The 21,146-nt window shown below is 43.6% G+C and overlaps 1 protein-coding gene and 1 long non-coding RNA gene across 5 annotated transcripts in view; one reads left to right on the forward strand and one right to left on the reverse strand.

Annotated features, from left to right (window-relative positions):
• LOC149460433 (uncharacterized) overlaps nucleotides 1–21,146 on the forward strand; it is a 148,706-nt gene that overhangs the window by 35,959 nt on the left and 91,601 nt on the right. The window lies entirely within an intron of this gene.
• Nucleotides 1–21,146, reverse strand: part of RIPK2 (receptor interacting serine/threonine kinase 2) — a 56,701-nt gene that overhangs the window by 21,751 nt on the left and 13,804 nt on the right. For both annotated transcript variants that reach the window (XM_089679699.1, XM_089679698.1), the window contains exons 2-5: nucleotides 12,022–12,175; nucleotides 5,221–5,376; nucleotides 2,988–3,139; nucleotides 494–543 (exon numbers count right to left, since the gene is read on the reverse strand). In XM_089679699.1, the coding sequence (XP_089535825.1) occupies nucleotides 494–543; nucleotides 2,988–3,139; nucleotides 5,221–5,376; nucleotides 12,022–12,175 (512 nt within the window). The remainder of the gene's footprint in view (nucleotides 1–493; nucleotides 544–2,987; nucleotides 3,140–5,220; nucleotides 5,377–12,021; nucleotides 12,176–21,146) is intronic.

Below are 21,146 nucleotides of genomic sequence, written 5' to 3' on the forward strand. Positions count from 1 at the left end.
TGTCCAGCACACATCTGATTCCCCCTGCTGTCCAGGCCCCCCTGTGTGCCCAGGCATCCTACAGAAGGACCAGTGGTACCCCCTTATCGGTGACTCTACCTAGGATGACAAGGCACTTCCCTCTTTCTCCCTTCTCCAAGCTAACAAATTGACTGGGGACTGCACTGTCCCGTTAACTCTTTCCATGAAGACTGGAAGTTCAGGTCAGCAAGCACTGAGAGACAAGGAATCAACAGCAAGAGAAAGATGTAAACTGCAAATGCAAGTAATAATTGTAACAAATAGTTTATTGGGGAATGTTGATTTTATTATGCTCAGTGTGTTATGCTAGAAATGCTGAGGGTTTAATATTACTTAAGTGGAGTGCATAATGAAACAATTATGAATAAGAATGATGCCTTAGCTCTGATTTTCATAAATCAACTTTAGTAATTCTGCATTGTAACAGTCCTGTGTTGTCTGCAAGGCAAAGTAACTAAAATAATTACAATACCTTCATAGGGCTGTTTCCTTGAGAGAACTTCCCACATGATAATTGCATAGCTGAAATAAGAACAAACACATAAGTGTCATTTATAAGTAACAATGGAATGCGTCATAACCTGTTAGCTCACAAAGCCACACTTGCTGAGTGGCCTCAAACAGTGAAGGAACTGAACTAGCCACTTTAGAGCATACTTCTGGGAAGCTATGTCTATAACAGTTACAGCAACAATAGAATGGCCTATGGTGCTACTGCTCTGGGTCTAAAATGTTTGGCATGTACTACTCCATATTAGGTTAAGTTCCTTCTCCAACTTTTACAAAACCTATTCAAACAATAAATAGGCAAAGGGCTACATGAGACGGGGGACAGGGGATACAAGGCAGGACAGGGTTAAGATATAGTCGGTCAGAAAAGGTGGTCACTTACCGGATTGGGAGTTGCGGAGAGAAGCTGGAGCTGCTGCAGTGGTGTATTTAGGTTAGGGCAGCACAAAAATTGGACAGCCCCCCCCTCCCGGCGGAGAGAGCCTGCCACCAACCAACACCTAACCCCCTCCCCTGTGGAGAGAGCCTGGCAGTGACCAACAACACCCCTGCCCTATCCACCCCCCCCACCTGAGAGAGCCTTTCACTAACACCCCCCCCCAACCAACAAAAGAAAGACACTCACCTTCACAGCTCTGGCCATCCCCAGGAACAACAGTGGGGCTCTGAATATACCATCAAGCAGCCCACAGCATCTCTCAGATCCCACCTGGTCCCCATGTCCCTTCTTTTGGGGGCCAGTGCTGCCCTCCTAAAAAAATGCCGCCCTAGGCAAATGCCTTGTTTGCCTTGTGGTAAATATGCCCCTGAGCTGCTGGGGGGGGGGGGGGGGGTATACAAGGAGGTGACCCAAGAGTCTCAATCTTTGGGAGCAGCAGAGGGGTAGGAATCTTCCCGCCCTCCTGCCCTGTTGTATGTTGTGTTCAGGCCCTAAGTCCTTTGGCGGTTGGGTCTTTGGAGGCGTTAACATTTTTGGAAGAGTTCATAGCATGGTATGGCGTCCACTGTTGGATCCCAGTTAATGGGGTATTATCTAGGAAGTGGTAACAAGTTGGTATCTGCAGAAAAGTGGGTTGGACCCCGAGCCAGTGTTTTGCGGCTGGGGATCGTGAAGTAGTAACGCAGATACACAACCTGATGTTTTTTCTCAAGTGTCTCCCAAGACCGGCAACCTGCAGAAATGACCAAAGACCCGATTTGGAGAAAATTGGCCAACTTGGCCGTTTATTAACACATAAACCAAAATAACATTCCTTAAAACAGAAAACATATACATAATGAGTATACAAGGAGGTGACCCAAGAGTCTCAATCTTTGGGAGCAGCGGAGGGGTAGGAATCTTCCCGCCCTCCTGCCCTGTTGTATGTTGTGTTCAGGCCCTAAGTCCTTTGGCGGTTGGGTCTTTGGAGGCGTTAACATTTTTGGAAGAGTTCATAGCATGGTATGGCGTCCACTGTTGGATCCCAGTTAATGGGGTATTATCTAGTTATGAGAATTGGCTTATGTATATGTTTTCTGTTTTAAGGAATGTTATTTTGGTTTATGTGTTAATAAACGGCCAAGTTGGCCAATTTTCTCCAAATCGGGTCTTTGGTCATTTCTTAATTAGCATAAGTTGGGAAGGGTATCTATAGTGAGATGTAGAAGGACTTGGAGACATATGAGTTACCCTAGTCATGTATATGTAACAGCATAAAGCTGAAGTTTCATCATTTCTTTTTATGCAACCAAGTTAGCACTTATGCCTGGCAGTACTAGGGTCGTTGGTTTGAATCCCAACCATGGCACCACCTGCCTGGAGTTTGCATGTTCTCCCTGTGCCTGCGTGGGTTTCCTCTGAGTACTCCGGTTTCTTCCCACACTCCAAAAGACATGCTGGAAGGTTACTTGGATCCTGTCTAAATTGACCCTAGTATGTGTATGTATGAATGTAAGTTAGGGACCTTAGATTGTACGCCCCTCGAGGGTTAGGAACTGATGTGAATGTACAATATACATGTAAAGCACAGCGTAAATTGACGGCACTATATAAGTATCTAAAATACAAATAAAAAAATAATATATGTAATGGTGTGTATCCCATTACCTACAGATAACTGTTTCTGTTATAAAACTCCCCTGATGTACCTCCTTTAGAGCTGCTGGATATTACCTTGAGTAGATGTCTTCTGGTGCTGTGAAAGTTAACAGCAGCCGCTGCTACTGAGAAAAGTTGTGCTGCTCATCTGCCCCCTTTTGCCCTCTCCACCATTTACATAAGTCATATTATTATTGTTTCACAATACATTGCATTCTGCAATTGGGCAGGGATGATCCTGTCATTTAACTTCTCTTCCTCCATAACTAATCTTAACAACTAATGTATTTGTATACACCCCCCCCCCAAAAAAAAAATAAAATAAAAAAATGCAGCCTGCAGAATGCAGCCTGTATGTCATATAGGCTGATAGCCATACCTATACATATCGTGCTTAACGCTCCCTCTGCCGGTATTGACGCTGGGCTCATACATTTCAGGGGGCATGTAAATAATAGTTCCTCCAGCTGGTTTGTGATCACTGAAAGACTGTGACAGCATACGCCATTTTGAAAGCCCGAAGTCTGCAATCTAGAACAAAAGAACAAAGCACAGTCAAAACACTTGGCCACTTTTGCGATGTGCAATAGTTGCAGCAGACTCTTTAATTATTCACCAGTCTGTATGACAGCTTCAGTCTTTGATGGAGATGCTGCCTCTCTGGATAGTATCGGATATAATAAGTTAGAGCTTATACTTGATGCATAATGGAATTATATGGGGGAGGTAGATGAGAATACTTAATGACACCTCTCAGAAATAATTACACCTTCAGTGGTAAATGATCTGCGGTGTGTTAAGCTTTGAAAGAAGTGTCAATCATTGTTGACACCTGCACCTTAGTATCTCCTCATTTTTATTTTAAAAAAGCCATTAAAGTATTCGGGGACACGTGATAAAAAAAGACAAATATCTCCCCAAAACAAACAGGCAATGACATATTCTGCCATCCCTAATATGTATTTAAAGCCAAAACTTTTTTCTTATGTTTGGATAGAGTGAGTGAGAACTCCACTGGGCTTTTTTTGCTGTGTGTGTGTCTTCATTAGGAAGAATCACCCCTATATTTGTCCTGGTACAACTGTCATGGGGACTAGAGTTTGGGGGTAAAAATCCAAATTCTGAGTTGCTTCCAGCACAACAATATGGCAAATCTTCAAATCTTCTAAAGAGCATTTCTTTCAATTTTAGGAAGATTTCCTCTCACTTCTTGTTGAGTTTGCAGGACAGAACATGAAGAGAAATCTCCCCAATGGGACAGAGAAAGCAAAAAGTAATTACAGTATCATGTTCTGATGTGATACAAAATATATGACACCTTCTCCATAAAAGAGAAATCTTTGCTATAACAAGGGCCTGTGACTTTGGAAGGCACTTGTTATTGCCCCCTAGAAGGCTGAAAATATTAATGATCATACGTTTTTGAGAGAGCGCTTCTAAGGGCAGTATTGCTAGTATTTTATTTGGAAAAAGTGGTTAAAACACTTACAAGACAGTTTAACTGTCTTGTAAGTGTTTTTACAAAGGAAACCAAAAGGAGGCAGTACCTCTGAAATGTGGTATGGTCCAACCCTCCACAGTCTGTCACATTCTCCTGTCTGCCTTCCTGGAACAATCTACAGGTCTTTCAGATGTAATTGAGAAATGGAATTAAAGAGTTGATTTTATCCATACACTAATTTGGCGCCCTGCTCTGTTTTCTTTGTATGCTCGTAAGGGATTACCCAGATCCACTGGCTAAGAGTTGCTGGACAGAGGGTGTTTCCCTCATCCACCTTTACAGCCATCAGTCCACCTTCTTTGTGAACTCTATGGATTATTCACTGTAAACTTAAGCGCTGATTGTGCTTGTTTAATCACAAGTTGTACTAGTTGCTGTTGTAAGTCTTTTTTAAATCACTTTTTCCTGATAAAATACTGGCAATACTGCACCTAGAAGCGCCTTCTCTCCTTCTATTTTTCCTGCTAGAGTTTTGCTTCTACCTCACGAAGTGCTGCTCAAGTGCCCTCTGGGCTCTTTCCAGCTTTGTTATTTCTCCTCTTGGATAGTGGCCCAGAGTACAAGGACATTCCAGAAGTTCCCTTCACATCGTTGTGTCTTATATACATTTCTCATATGCGTTTAATATTGTGCATGCTGAAATTTGTGGTCATTGCTTATCAGGCCACTATGGCTACCATAACAAAAGTTTGAAATGTATTGCCCAGTCAATGGACATGTATAGGGTCTTTTGTCTCAGTGGAAGACACATTTTTGAGATTTCACTGGAGAATGTTTGAGATCTCAGTCTAGAGCATATTTTGGAAATTGATTGTACCCATCGATCTGAGATAAGTATCTCCCAATTAGGCTGGAAACAGCAAGATCCAGATGCCATTTCATATCTGTTGTACTTTCAGATAGCCCCAACTGCCCTTTCTGTGGGCTTAATGAACCTCATTCTATCAATATTGTTCTCTTTAGAGCACCAGAGCTGTTATGCCAGGGTTCCCCCCACCTGGAAGGACAAGAAATAGATAAATGGTATCAAAGTGACCTAATGCCTTTTCAGTGGTAGGCAGGGTTCTGCAATATTTATTCAAATACTCCCACTTCTATGCAGTGACCTTACCTTAACATGAAATTCATTGTCTAGCAAGATATTTGGAGTCTTTAAGTCATGGTGTAGCAATGGGGGATTCAAATTGTGTAGAAAATTTACTCCTAATGCAATCTCATATAAAATACGAAACCTTAACGGCCATATAATGTCTGTTAATGGATTTTCCTAGAAAAAAAAAATACAATCATCACAAACAATAATACTGTGTTACACCCATGCATTGAGTATTCGAGCTTAATTCCAAGCCCCACCCCCTCAAAACAAATGTTTAGCTTTGGACAGAGTAGGGTGAGTTAAAATCCATGGCATGACCCCACTGTTGACATTTTCAGGACCTTCTTTTCCTGTGATGCCTGTACAGGAAATGAGAGGACATGTCAATCAGATGTTCTAAATATTCCCTACTCTACTTAGAATGGGATTTGTGTCCCTGTGGGAGAGATTTGACATCAATTCCTGTTCTGACAGCAAGTGAGGGGAAATCTCCCCATTACAAGCACAGACAGAAAGTCTACAAACAAGATTTTGCTTAAAAATTTAATTTATTATATTCATTGCTTTCCTTGTCGAGTAAACGGCCTTTTTTTTTTATTTGTACAAGAGTCTACAGCAAGAAAACCACACATACCAATAAATCCTTGCTTATCTGGCAAAAAAACACAAAACATTTCCTTGAGCTCCCCCACAAAAAAGTAGCTGCCACCACACAGTGTGGGAGATTTGCTAAAACTGGAGCACTCAGAATATGGTTCACCTGTGCATAGTAGCCAATCAGCTTCTAACTTCAGTTTGTTCAATTAAGCTTTGGCAATAAAACCTGCTGATTGGTTTCTATGCAGATCTGCACCAGATTTTGCACCTTGCAGTTTTAGTAAATAACCCCCAGTGTCGCTCTGCATTCCCCAAGGGTTGCAAGACTTTGAGATCCCTCAATGAAGGCAGTTGCCTGCTCCATTAAGCACAATCACAGAAGTACTATAACTGTCCTTGATGATTCCAGTTTCTCAGGTATACACAGTACCCTTTTCTTGTCAAACTGTCCTTCCTAGAGCTTAAAGCGGTTCCTCAGTTAGGTTTAAAAAAAATTAAAGTCAGCAGCTACAAATACTGTAGCTGCTGACATTTAATAAAAAGGCACTAATCTGTCTAGGGATCCAGCACCGTCCTCATCCGGGCCAGTTCTTTGTCAGTCTTCGGGACCCTGGCGCTGGCATGTTTAGTGTGGGAAGCCAGCTGTGACAACTTGAGGCTTTACAGATGGCTTCTCACTGCGCATGAGCAAGTCCACTGTGCTGTGTGAGTGGTCCCACAGCCTCCTGCGACCTGTGACATGACCCAGAAGTTTTCAAGTAGGGAGGTAGGGGGAGAACTTTTGTTGGGATCGCCTAGTCCAGGGGTGGGCAACTGTGGCCCTCCAGATGTTGTAGAACTACAAGTCCCATGAGGCATTGCAAAACTGACAGTTACAAGCATGACTCCCAAAGGCAGAGACATGATGGGACTTGTAGTTCACCAACAGCTGGAGGGCCACAGTTGTCCACCCCTGGCCTAGTCAAAACTATGTACCTGCTCTCCCACCCCCCAAAAAAAGTTCCAAAAGAAGAAGAGGAGGGGGGTGGAGGACATAAAGCGGAAAGTCCGCTCTCCTCCCCTTCTCTCTGTGACCCGGAAAGTGGCGTGTCACCTATCACTTTCCTTGGCTAGCATAGTCGGCAAGGAATGTATTGCAATGCGATCTGCATTGCAATACATTCAGTGGAGCCCAGAGGGTCTTTTAGGCCCTGCATGTCTCATTAAAGAGAACTTGTCACCAAAAAATCATCACATAGGGGACTTTTTGTCCCCTATGTCATGAGAAAAAAAAGTTTAGCAAAAAAATAAAACTACACGCAAGCACATAAAATCTCCCCTCCATAAATTTTGAGGCCCCGCACAAATTTAAGGTGTGACATTCTGGGTATATATTTACTTGGTGCAACCTTGTCTTTTATATTTTACCAATAATTTGGATAAATTTGTGTTTTTTTGCCTTAAATTTCAATAGTGTGTTTTTTACTGAAATTGTGCATTTCCAGGACCTTTGGGGTAATATTGTGTGACATAAAAAATTGGAACTACCATTATTTTATTCTCTAGGGCAGTGATGGCAAATCTTTTTGGAGCCCAAATGCCCAAACTGCAACATAAAACCCACTTATTTATCTAAAAGTGCCAACACTGCAATTAAACCTGAATAGTGAGTTTTAGTTTAGAAAAAACAACTCGCACATTAACATCGTACATTCACAGCTGGAATTCCTCTCGAATTTGCTGACCACTAGCACAAGGGGACAATGTTACACTGACCACCAACACAAAGGGACAATGTTACACTGACCACCAACACAAAGGGACAATGTTACACTGACCACCAACACAAAGGGACAATGTTACACTGACCAGCAACACGAAGGGGCAATGTTACACTGACCACCAGCACAGTGGGACAATGTTACACTGATCACCAGCACAGAGGAGCAATGTTCCACTGACCACCAGCACAGAGGGGTAATAATCCACTGACCACCAGCACAGAGGGGCAACATTCCACTGACCACCAGCACAGAGGGGCAATATTCCACTGACCACCAGCACAGAGGGGCAATATTACATTGACCACCAGCACAGAGGGGCAATATTCCACTGACCACCAGCACAGAGGGGCAATATTACCTTGACCACCAGCACAGAAGGGCAATATTTCATTGGCCACCAGCACAGAGGGGCAATATTCCACTGACCAACAGCAGAGAGGATCAATGTTCCACTGACCACCAGCACAGAGGAGCAATTTTCCTCTGACCACCAGCACAGAGGGGCAATATTACATTGACCACCAGCACAGAGGATCAATGTTCCACTGACCACCAGCACAGAGGAGCAATATTCCATTGACAACCAGCACAGAGGGGCAATATTCCACTGACCACCAGCACAGAGGAGCAATGTTCCACTGACCACCAGCACAGAAGGGCAATATTCCACTGACCACCAGCACGGGGGGGCAATGTTCCACTGACCACCAGCACAGAGGGGCAATATTCCACTGACCACCAGCAGAGGGGCAATATTCCACTGACCACCAGCACAGAGGGGCAATGTTCCACTGACCACCAGCACAGAGGAGCAATGTTCCACTGACCACCAGCACAGAGGGGTAATGTTCCACTGACTAACAGCACAGAGGGGCAATGTTCCACTGACCACCAGCACAGAGGGGCAATGTTCCACTGACTACCAGCACAGACGCACAATATTCCACTGACCACCAGCACAGAGGGGCAATGTTCCACTGACCACCAGCACAGACGCGCAATGTTCCACTGACCACCAGCACAGACAGGTAATGTTCCACTGACCACCAGCACAGAGGGGCACTGTTCCACTGACCACCACCACAGACAGGTAATGTTCCACTGACCACCAGCACAGAGGGGCACTGTTCCACTGACCACCACCACAGACAGGTAATGTTCCACTGACCACCAGCACAGAGGGGCAATGTTACATTGACCACCAGCACAGACGGGCAATGTTACATTGACCACCAGCACAGACGGGCAATGTTCCACTGACCACCAGCACAGACGGGCAATGTTACATTGACCACCAGCACAGACTGGCAATGTTACATTGACCACCAGCACAGACGGGCAATGTTCCACTGACCACCAGCACAGACGGGCAATGTTCCACTGACCACCAGCACAGACGAGCAATGTTCCACTGACCACCAGCACAGACGGGCAATGTTCCACTGACCATCAGCACAGAGGGGCAATGTTCCACTGACCACCAGCACAGATGGCAATGTTCCACTGACCACCGTCATAGAGAGGCCATGTTCCACTGACTACCAGGGGCAATGTTCCTAATGCTGCAGATTTAAATGCCAGGGGGACAGCACAACAATAAAAGAATATCAGTCTCAGTTAAATACATATAAAAACTCACATCCAGTGTGGCAAATAGGCATTCTTGTTTGTAGAAGCTAGCTGCTGGCTGACCACGCTGGCTGAAGGCATGCTGTAAGCTCCGAGGAGCTGCTAGGCAGGTAGTCGCAGGTCGTGATGTCATCGGCCGGCGCTGTAACCGTGCATGCGCGGGACCCGATGCTCGGCTGCACGGCGGTAGTGGGGTGACTTGGCTCGCGTGCCGGCAGCAAGGGCTCTACGTGCCTGCTGCGGCATGATTGCCATAGGTTTGCCACCATGGCTCTAGGGTGTCTGCTTTCAGAAAATATATAATTTTTGGGAATTTTGTGTAATCTTCAGGCCTATAATTTTTTTTAATCATGTAAGCAAAAAATGCAAAAACGGCTCTGGCAGCAAAAAGGTTAAAGGGGTTCTATGGGTCACAGCATGCACTTCAATTTATATTATTATCAGCATTGTAATAACAATACAATTGTTATATTTGACAATCCAATATAAGCTTACTTGAAAAATGTCCTTTTATGTTGTGAGTTCTGCCTGTCTACTGGTCACCTCTTTCCACAACGTCCTGGATTCCCTGCATGCTTTGATGCTTCTCCTCTACTGTTTACTTTCAGTTTCTAAGTACTACAAATCCCATGGTACCTTTCTTTCTATAAACAATGATTCCTGTACTGACTCCCTCCTCCCAGCACCTCTGTAGTTCAGAAGTCGGGCTCTGTGAAATGTGTGACACAGCAGTGCCTAATCACAGGCCATAGTGAATATGTGGCACAGAATTCAAAGAAGTAAATGTGTGGAGATCGTCACAAAGTAAGTTTACAGACTTCAAGATTGTTTAGCGCAGTGGTCTCCAAAGTACCTCCCTTTGCCTTATGCGGCCCTTGGGGCACTTTTTCTCCCACTAATACAAGACACTATTCCTCCTACTGACACCAACAAGGGGCATAATTCCTGCTACTGACATCAACAACGGTCACTATTCCTCCCACTGACACTAACAAGGGGCATAATTCCTGCTACTGACATCAACAACGGTCACTATTCCTCCCACTGACACTAACAAGGGGGCATAATTCCTGCTACTGACATCAACAACAGTCACTATTCCTCCCACTGACACCAACAAGGGGGCATAATTCCTGCTACTGACATCAGCAACAGTCACTATTCCTCCCACTGACACCAACGACAGGGCACTATTTCTCCAACTTACACCAAGAATAGGGCACTATTCCTCCACTAATGTCAAAGATGACGCAGGACAATTTCTACTCACAATGGCCACAGTCCGCCACCCGTAAAGTCGGAAAGCCAGAAAACTGGCCCTTTGTTTAGAAAGTTTGGAGACCCCTGATTTAGAGTTATAGGAGTAGGCTAGAAATAATTAGCATTCAATTTGGAAATGATCTGAAGTTTGACCATAGATACACTTTAAGACAGACTGTGTTCCAATATAGTTCAAGTGGCGAGATGATATCTGCCTGAATTGTAAATATGAGGCTAATTATGGTAAACATAGTTTCTCAGTCCCCTCATAACAAAGAGAATTAAGCAGAATTTTTCCTTGCTGGAAATTCAACAAGCATTCAAAAAAGGTAAACGGCAAATTTAATTGTTTTTTTTTAATTATGCTATGACGGAGGACATGTAACAAATATAAAGTATGTTTTACTCCAAATTGTCTGCAAAAATGGAAATACACTTTTAAAATGTTTGCTGTGAAAGTTGTTATTGTTTATCTCATATGTGTAGTTCCTCTATTGTCAGAGCTGCCTAGTGGCCATAATGCTTTTTTTCTCCAGAAATAACTCAATCAGGGAAAAGAATCCTATTGTGGCCACTAAATGATGCTGATGATATAGAAACCACAGATAATAGATGAAGTACAGCATTGTTTTTCTCTGATTGTGCAGATGTTTGTCAAATCCACACAACAGATGTTTTATACATAGACTCTAACCTTTTCGCTGCCAGAGCAGTTTACAAACATTTACAAAATCATTTAAGACCTGAAGATTACACGAAAACCCCAAACATTATATGTTTGCTGAAAGTAGACACCCTAGAGAATAAAATAGTAGTAGTTCCAATTTGTTATGTCACACCATATTACCAGAAAAGTCAAAGAAACGCAAACGTTCAGTAAAAAACAGACTAACGTGTATTTTAGGGCAAACAAACACAATAAATGACCAACATTTTTGTTAAAATATGAAAGTCAAGTAAATAGATACCCAACATGTCAAACCTTTAATTTGTGTGTGCCCATGAAATGGCTACAAACTTCATTAACTTATATGTTCTATAGGCGGCTCTTCAAAAGCACCTATAGGTCATTAGCTTACTGCGTTAGAGGAGGTCTTGTGCTAGAATTATTGCTCTCATTCCAGCATGTATATGTGTATCGCAATTGACATTTTCACTCGACGTGTGCATTTACCTTCGTAGGTGCGTATATGTGGAGGAACCTCAACATTTTATGAGGGGGAATGTTATGTGCTTGGGTGTAACATTTTTTTTTGCTTACCTTTTTTTTTTCATCACTAAGGGGTTGGGGCTGAGCTGTGGCTCTGTGTATGAATGGACATGCAGAGCCATGGCTTGGGAGCGAATCTTCTTGGGTGCCGCCATAGCAAGCTACTTGCTCTGGGGGTCACTTGGCAAGAGGGATGGGCCAGGAGCACCGGTTGGGGACCTAAGAAGAGGAGGATCGGCGATGCTCTGTGCAAAATCATTACACAGAGCAGGTAACCACAACATGTTTATCATTTCTTTCTTTATTTTATTTCACTTTACATGAAAGTGTCATCTTAACAGAAAAGGATGTACATACCTCATGTAGCAGCTGATCGAGTGATCCATTGGTCATGTATTCTGTCACTATGCCAATATTATCCTCCTCATAACAAATTCCCAGGATTGGCAGAATATAACTAAATCTGGCTTTGTGCAAAATTTCTGCTTCTTTGAAGATCTTGTTTCTGTCACTGCAAGAAAATATACAGGAAACATTTCAAAATATCAAATGTACATTTTTAGCCTATTATCTTGCAGATAGGTGGCCTACTTTATTGTATGTTGGTTAGTTAGTTATTTAGCTGACTAGGTCGGGGGGAAGAGGTTAATATTTTTGTTGCCTTCCCTGAGTGTGTTTGTGGGCTTTTCTCTGAGGTCCAGTTCCCCTCCTGTATATTATAAAAAGGAGGGTTGGGGGGTCGAGGACAGGACAGGGAGCCTTGTTGCAGTCTGCTGTGACCTGTGGAGCGACGTATCACTAGAACACCCATAGCCATGGTCATTTCGAGTTTCGCCATCTATGGACTTTTCCCCTAAGGACTACTCCTGAGCAGGTATGCTGGGGCAGACTCAGTAAGGCTCCATGCACACTGAGCGTTTTGATAATGCTGGTAATGTTAGCTGTGTAAGGTCATGTTAAAAACGTGAGTTTTTCAGCTTTTTCTAGCATTTTTGCATTAGCCTTTAGCGGCATTTTCCCGCATTTTTCCAAGTTTGTGGTTTTTAGCATTTTTTCTTTTTTTACAGAAAAAAATATTTTTTTGGTCAAAAAAAGTCCAAAAATGCCAGTTTGCAGCGTTTTACCATGTTTTGCCGTATTTTTCAGTGTTAGAGAATTTTTACAGCTAAAAAACTCCTTAGAAACCCACTAGTCCTGGGTTTTTTCCGGCCAAAAAATGTTGATTACAATCTATGTGTGCATTGACACATAAGATATAGTTACATAGTTACATATAGTTAGTCTGGATGAAAAAAGACAAAAGTCCATCCAGTTCAACCATGAAAGAAAAAAAAAGTTATAATCCTATACCCACAGTTGATCCAGAGCAGTGTTTCTCAACTCCAGTCCTCATGGACCCCCACCAACAGGTCATGTTTTCAGGATTTCCCTCAGATGAAACAGCTGTGGTAATTACTAAGGCAGTGAAACTGATCAAATCACCTGTGCAAAATAATGGAAATCCTGAAAACATGACCTGTTGGGGGTCCATGAGGACTGGAGTTGAGAAACACTGATCCAGAGGAAGGTAAAAAAAACCCAGCAAAACATGATCCAATTTGCTCCTGCTGGGAAAAAAATGCCTTCCTGATCCCCCGAGAGGCAATCGGATATTCCCTGGATCAACTTTACCTATAAATGTTAGTATCCAGTTATATTCTGTGTTTCTAAGAAAGCATCCAGGCCTTTTTTAAAGCAATCCACTGAACTGGCCAGAATCAACTCTTGAGGGAGTCTATTCCACATTCTTTCCGTGTTTGGAGATTAAATTTATTTTCCTCCAGATGTAAAGAGTGCCCCCTTGTCCTCTGTGATGACCTCAGGGTGAATAGCTCTACACCGAGTTCACTATATGAACCACTGATGTATTTATACATGGTGATCATATCCCCCCTTAAAGCGGAGCTCCACACAAAAGGGGAAGTTCCACTTTAAGGACTGCTCCCCATTAAGGATTGGAAACATTGGGGAGCGGGTATCCGAATTTGACAGGTACCCGCTCCCACTTCCGGTCCGATCGCCTAGGTGATCGGAAACAGAAGGTGTCCTCCCTCCCTGTAGTCTTTTGGGACACGTGACAGGTCCCAGAAGACTACAGGACCATTCACAAAGCGCAGCGCTACTCATGCATTCGCAGTGGGCACCCGGCTGTGAAGCCACAAGCTATCACAGCCAGGTGCCCACTCTGAAGATGCCGGCCTCCTGGAATACAGGACGGCTGATGAAACGAGCTGCAGGGGACACACCACGGGGCCGAGGGACAGGTAAGTGGCTTTTTGATAGGTTGAGTGGAACTGCGCTTTAATCTCCTCTTCTCAAGAGAGAATTAATTCAGTTCCTCTAATCTTTCCTCATAGCTGAGGAGTTTGCTGGCTGTAGAAAAAAACGTCAAAAGCCAAAAACAGCTGCTGTAAAAATGTCCAGTGTGCATGAGGACTGAGGTGTAGTCAGGGAAAGGACGTTTGTGCATGTTATGCCAGGTTTTCAGTAAAAGTCATTCCAACCAGCTTGAGCCTGGTCTGTAGTTCATCAAGGGGGACATGTTGGGTCTTGGAGTATTCCTAAAGGACCTGGCTCTATAATAGCACTATGGGGTGTGTGTAACACCCCTACAAAACGGTGAACCCATAAAGCTAAGGAGAGGAGGGAGTTGCCATGGGTAACCACCAGAAAGAACAGCTACAGTAACTAGTTTTGGTGTGGTACTTGGTTAAGTGACAGTTCCTGCAGTAGCGAGGGGGTCGGTGCTCTGACTCCCTTCCTAACCGTTTGTCTCCCCCGATCACCAGGAGCAGGCTAGGTATGATCACTAGGTACGTGGAAGGGAAGAGTTGACTCAGGACACGCATGGGACTGTGTTCGATGGTACTGGGAGTGAGGTAGCTGAGCTACGCTGGACTGGTGGAGTGGGCAATGGCTCTGCATGTCCTTTTGAATTCAATACATGCATCAGTACAAGTGTGAAATATCTTATGGAGGAACTCCGTACATCACTACTACATGCAAGTGGCTCACCTCTGAGTTAGGGACTGTCTTATTGTTTGAGTCTTCACATGGCCGTGGCCTCCACCTGCTCCCAGGCATTGGGGAGCACACTTTGGGGGAGGTGTCACCCCACAGATAGACCCTGTCCACAAGCTGATATTTGAAGACTAAATTACCCGAACTTGACTATTCACTATCTGCAGTCCAAACCATTGATGCTTTTCCAGAGAAAACAACTCGTTCTGGGATGAAAACACAGAGTTGCAGTGCTGTTTTAGATGAGTGGATGTGAGGATAATGATAAAAACGAGTAGCTGAGCCTTAGTTTTAAGGTCCCCAACCCCCCCCCTCCTTAATTGCCTGCCCAAACTGTAAAATAACAGTCGGATGGGGCTGTTCACATGCTTTTTTAAATCGGGATGCAGAGTCTGACAGGTGGCACTGGCTTCAATTTAGTTTAATGCACACAGTTGTGGAGCAGTAGTGCAGCATTGTAGGGTTAAATCAGGTGGTAAGGAGGCATTATAACATCTCCTCACCGCCTTTCAAATTCCCTCTGAAAAGCGATCCAGAATTGGATCGCTTTTCAAAGGGCACCACACTCCACAGTGAATGCAAAAGAGCCCTAAAGGTTAGGAACATGTGGAAGAATGTAAAATATTAGGTCTTCTGTGTGACCACTCTGTCTCTTCACAACTGACCTGATCTGTATTAGAGACAAATAAAGCTCTGCTGCCGTGAGCCAATAGTGTCCTTTGTTTCTGTGCTTAAAGTGGATCTAAAGCCCAAACCCCAGTCGGGTTATTTTTTGTAATGTGTGTCCTCTTGTAGAAATCCCCCTTCGCTTGTCCTTTAAACACAACAGGAAGTGAGAAGATGTCTTTCTAAAAAGGGGAAATCCCCTTTGTGTCACCAGAATAAGTGTCCTCATTAGAAGATTTTCCTGTTCTGGTGACAGATCAAATGTTGGATTTCCCTAGCTGTTCAGTTCTGGTGTATTGGTCCTGGTAAACATTGTCATAGGGACTGAAAGGAAAAATACAACATTTCGAGCTGACACCAGAACAGGAATTGAGGGGGAATCTTCCAAATGGGACACTTGTGGTGACAGCTGTCAAGGATGCCATTTCCCTCACTTTGGAGAGATGCTTCCTGTTGTGGTTACAGTATAGAAAGTGATGGGAAATCTTTCTGGTTCTCATTGGTGCGATTTCTGATACGACTTGATGACAATAGCAATAACATTGTTTTAAATGGTGTCCTTTCATCATTTTAAACAATGCAATGTGAGTTTAGGCTAGATTCACACTTATATGTGTGCTTGTGGGTGCGGGAATTCCACCTGTTCCCGAACCTGCAACCACCCACAAAATGCGCTGTTCTTAACAGACGCACGGGGATGCCATTCATTTCTAATGGCACCCGCATGCATCTAAAAACGCAGTTTATTTGCAGGTGTGAGCATGTTCCGTAGCTTCCCTGACACTGCATTTTAAAAAGGTGCAGGAAGGCCATTCAAATGAGTGAATGGGCTGTCATGCCTGCGCAAACACGGCTCACAGAACTGCAAAGGTGTAAATCAAGCCTTAGGGAACGGTTCTGTGCTACTTTGGTGTGATTTTGTGGCCTATAGACTTCAATGGAAACGTGTAAAACACGCATGTCTATGCTATTGATGCGATTTTGGTGCATTTTTCTATTCTCCTCCTTTCCAGGACCAGTAGTAGTAGTACTAGTTCCAAAATGCACAGCAATCACATCAAAATCACATTGCTGTTGATGCGATTTTGGTGCATTTTTCTATTCACCTCTTTTCCAGGACCAGTAGTCCTACTTCCAAAATGCACAGCAATCACATCAAAATCACATTGCTATTGATGCAATTTTGCTGCATTTTTCTATTCTCCTCTTTTCCAGGACCAGTAGTAGTAGTACTAGTTCCAAAATGCACAGCAATCACATCAAAATCACATTGCTATTGATGCGATTTTGGTGCATTTTTCTATTCTCCTCTTTTCCAGGACCAGTAGTAGTAGTACTAGTTCCAAAATGCACAGCAATCACATCAAAATTGCATTTTAATCACAACATAGCAAAGCACTCCCAATGCAGAATCACACTCCAAATCGCATTCACAACTGAGTGCACTATTACCGACTGTGCGATCAGCATTTGATCGAGCACGGCAGCCCATTAACTTGAATGGACTGCTGTGCCCGTGTTTCCACACAAAAAAAGGTGCATGCACCTTTTTGAAAATGCAGGCTGCAAGGAAACCACATGGTCTTTTTGACCATGCAGTTTCCCTGCGGTTCCCGCACCTGCAATCGCACTGCGAGCTAAGATGCGTGGGGGTGCCATTCAGGGTGACTGGGAGCCCCGCGCGTCTTCTAAAGGCAGTCCAATTCAGCTGTTGGTGATTGGGAGTGTGGGAACTGATGCGATTCCAGCACCCGCAACCAGAACGCAATGTGAACCAAGCCCTATGGAACACAAATGGAAAAAAAAAATCACAGGGATTTTACATTACCTACTTTATACAAAATAGAAACAAAAGCATTGGCTTAACACCCCGGTCACAGCAAGCCCGACTTTGAAATCGTGCGACTTACAGTGAAGTTGCTCAGTTTAAAAGTCGGGTGAGATGCCGATCTCAGGTACGATTTGCAAGACATCTGACACAGATGTCTATGCAAATCGCACCAAAAGTAGTGCATGTACTACTTTAGAAATCGGCGTGGCTCCGACCAAGTCAGAACTGCACCGATGTGATTGCTGTAATCGTGGACAATAGATGGCGACTTGGCATGCAATTTGCAAATCGCATGCCAAGTCGCAACCAGTGCGACTGGGGTCTTAGATATACTTTACATTTCTATTTGAATTGTCAGGAAAGCAGTGCAATTAATTTGTTTCTAGCTGGGAGATTCTGTAACAACTCACAAGGTTAGGGAAAAAAAATATTTTTGAGCTTGGCTGATTGAAGAGCCAGAGGTCTGACTCAGCAGGGTAGTTGGAGCACGTTACACGTCTGCAGTGAGACTACTTCCTCCATACATAGAGCAAGTGTCCCTCTCTTCTGTATGCTAGCATAGAACAACCTTTTTTATTTAGACTATGGCTTTCTTCGGAAGAAAACAAACAAATGGTGGCCATACACTAGACCAGTGGTCTCCAAACTATGGCCTATGTAGTTCAGAAGTCGGGCTCTGTGAAATGTGGGGCACTATTCCTCCTTCTGACACCAACAACGGACACTATTCTACACAATGACACCAACGACGGGGCACTATTTTTCCAACATACACCAAGAATAGGGCACTATTCCTCCCCTAATGCCAAAGATGCATTGTTTACTCCCAATGAAGCAGGACAATTTCTACTCCCAGTGGCCACAGTCTGGCCCTCCTAAAGTCTGACAGCCAGTAAACTGGCCCTTTGTTTAGAAAGTTTGGAGACCCCTACACTAGACTAAAAATCATTCAAAAATCCATCATTTGGACGGTTTGTTTATTTTTCATCCAGTTAATGGGCACAAATAGAAAATAGTTTTTGACTTTTTTGAGACCAAAAAAATCAAAGGAAGAGGGTAAAAAACTATTGCTGAATGGATAAGCGTTACTAAACCCACAACAGTAAAATCAGTCTGTATATGCAGTAAAGCATGTTTGTTATACTCACTATGGAAGCTAACGGGTTAATCCTCTGCATTGTGTAAAAAAAAGGTTGTTTGATCCTGTTTTCTCTGATCCTCTCCTTCTTCTACTGTCCCCAATTAGTCTGCTGATAGTACAAAGCCCTAGGAGGCACTCTGCACATGCTCAGTTTAGTGTGTATTGCTAGAGTATTATTTTGGGGAGGGTTCATGCGATCAGCACAGAGCCAATCAGCACTGTCCAGATAGAGGATCAGGGGTTATACAGCCTCATAGGACAGTCAGAGGACAATGAAAACTCCTACAAGATTAACCAGTGCTCAGCTGGACACTGATAGAAGTCACAAGACTGCTCTAACTGCTGATGAGAAAAGGTATTTAGCAGTTTATATTTACTAAAATAATTGCATTTAAATGTTGTGTGTACTGTGGGAGACCAGATATAGTGAATGCAGGGTCCTGAGTTTAGTAACACTTAAAAAGGTTGATGCATTTTTTTGCCAATTAAAAATCAAACTGTTTGTACTGTGCATATTTGACAAAACAAGCAAAAAAACTGATTCATTCATGTCCATTGACCAATTTATTGTTTGAAATTTGGTCAATACATGATAGCATATCAATTTGCTCTCACGACCGAGTATTTAGCTGACTTAAACTGAAAATTCATGTATGCTTTAAGTTTGTCTCTAGAGATAGAAAAACTATTTATATGACAGTGCTCTTCAAACTGCAACCCGGGGGCTAGAGGTGGCTGTCAGGGCTCCAGGGTATGACCAGAGGTATGTGAACTGACGCAGGGAAAAGCAGGCTTCAGATATGTTATAAACAATATAATTTATTAATACTAACAATACATAAACGCAGTGCAATACTAAAACATAACACAGTGCAAACGAACCAAACCACCCACTGATAACAATACATACAATGCAAGCGTCGTCAGGCAGGCCGGGTCAATAACAATCGGGCAGGTAGGAACAGGAGGAGCAGGCAGAGAGTAGTCAGGTCACGAGCCGGGTACAGCAACTAACGGGCAGGTAGGTACAGGGGGTCAGGCAGAGAATGGTCGGGGTCACAAGCCAGGGATAAAACAGGAGAAGTCAGCAGAGGTCCGGATCAGGCAGGGTCAGCAACGAATCAGTCAGACAGGGACAGGAACAGGGATGCAGGTAACAAGATACAGGGGCCCAGGAAAACCACACACCAAGGCCCAGACTGCAGGTCTGGCCATCCCTTAAATACACCTGCATAATCAGGTTCAGGTGTTTGGCTGGCTGCAGGGTTGAGTCTCTGATTTCTGGGAGCACCCGCAGGCCAGCCCTGGTACTGCAGCCCACAAGGCAGGTGAGTCCCACCATTACTGGCAAGTCCATTCCTGACAGTGGCCCTTTGCTTGCCTGTATGCGACCCTTGGGGCACTATTCCTTAATCTAACACCAGTGATTGGGCACTATTCCTCACATTGACACTATCATTGGGACTCTATTCCTCCCACTGACACCATCATTGGGGCACTATTCCTTCATCTGACATCAGTGATGGGGCACTATTCCTCACATTGACACCATCATTGGGGCACTATTCCTCCCACTGACACCATCATTGCGGCACTATTCCTTCATCTGACATCAGTGATGGGGCACTATTCCTCACATTGACACCATCATTGGGGCACTATTCCTCCCACTGACACAATCATTGGGGCACTATTCCTTCATTTGACATCAGTGATGGGGCACTATTCCTCACATTGACACCATCATTGGGGCACTATTCCTACCAAGGATAGGGCACTATTCTTCCCACTGATGCCATCATTGGGGCACCATTACTCCCTCTGACACCAGTGATAGAGCACTATTTCCCCCACTGACACCATTGATGGGGCACTAATCCTCCCACTAACACCATCAATGGGGCACTATTTCTCCCACTGACACATCAATGGGGCACTATTCCTCCCACTGATACCATTGATGGGACACTATTCCTCCCACTGACACAAAAAATGGGGCATTTTCTACTTCCATGGGCCATAGTTCTGCCCCTGTAAAGCCCGAAGGACAGTAAACTGGCCCTTTGTTTAGAAAGTTTAGAGACTCCTGGTTTGTGTTAACCTTATCCAGATTTATTTCTATGACTACATTTTGCTTTGAGATCTCTGAGAGTCAGTTGGAGCATTGCTGTGACTGTTCCCACCTCCAACAGTGACTGCTGGCAGGCTGAGAAGCTGTGGCTAAACATACCTCCTATATCTATATATATATATATATATATATATATATATATATATATATATATATTTAATTTTCCACATGTGCTGTGCCTGTTGTGGCCATGTAGATCTCAAAAAGAGTAATTTTTTATTTTTTCCACAAAAAGGGTTTATATGTAAAAATTGTCTATTGATTCTGTTTGTATGGTTTGGCGGAATAAATATACACAGACAGTATCTCTGTTGAATACATAAATACACATATCTATGATAGTTGCAGATATGAATATCATCTATCATTTGCTAATAAGTATTGGAATAGACAACAAAATAGCACTCCTCAACACTGGACAAGTAATAGGCGTCCTTGAATAGGTAGAGCTAAGCTACACAGGAGAATTCAACCTCTTGCTACTAAGAGATTTCACACTCAAATGGAAAAAATTACTTTCTAAGGCGTAAAGCTACACAAGTAACAATCCATAGCATCTGCTTATAATCAATCACACAAGACTGAAGTGATGTTCGATCATGTGAGACTGATCACTGCCACATTACTTTTCTCCATAAGGAGCCATCTGTTTA

This window comes from Staurois parvus, unplaced genomic scaffold, assembly GCF_062004578.1.
Source record: "Staurois parvus isolate SC_StPar_1 unplaced genomic scaffold, SC_StPar_1.0 ptg000230l, whole genome shotgun sequence".
NCBI lineage: Eukaryota > Metazoa > Chordata > Amphibia > Anura > Ranidae > Staurois > Staurois parvus.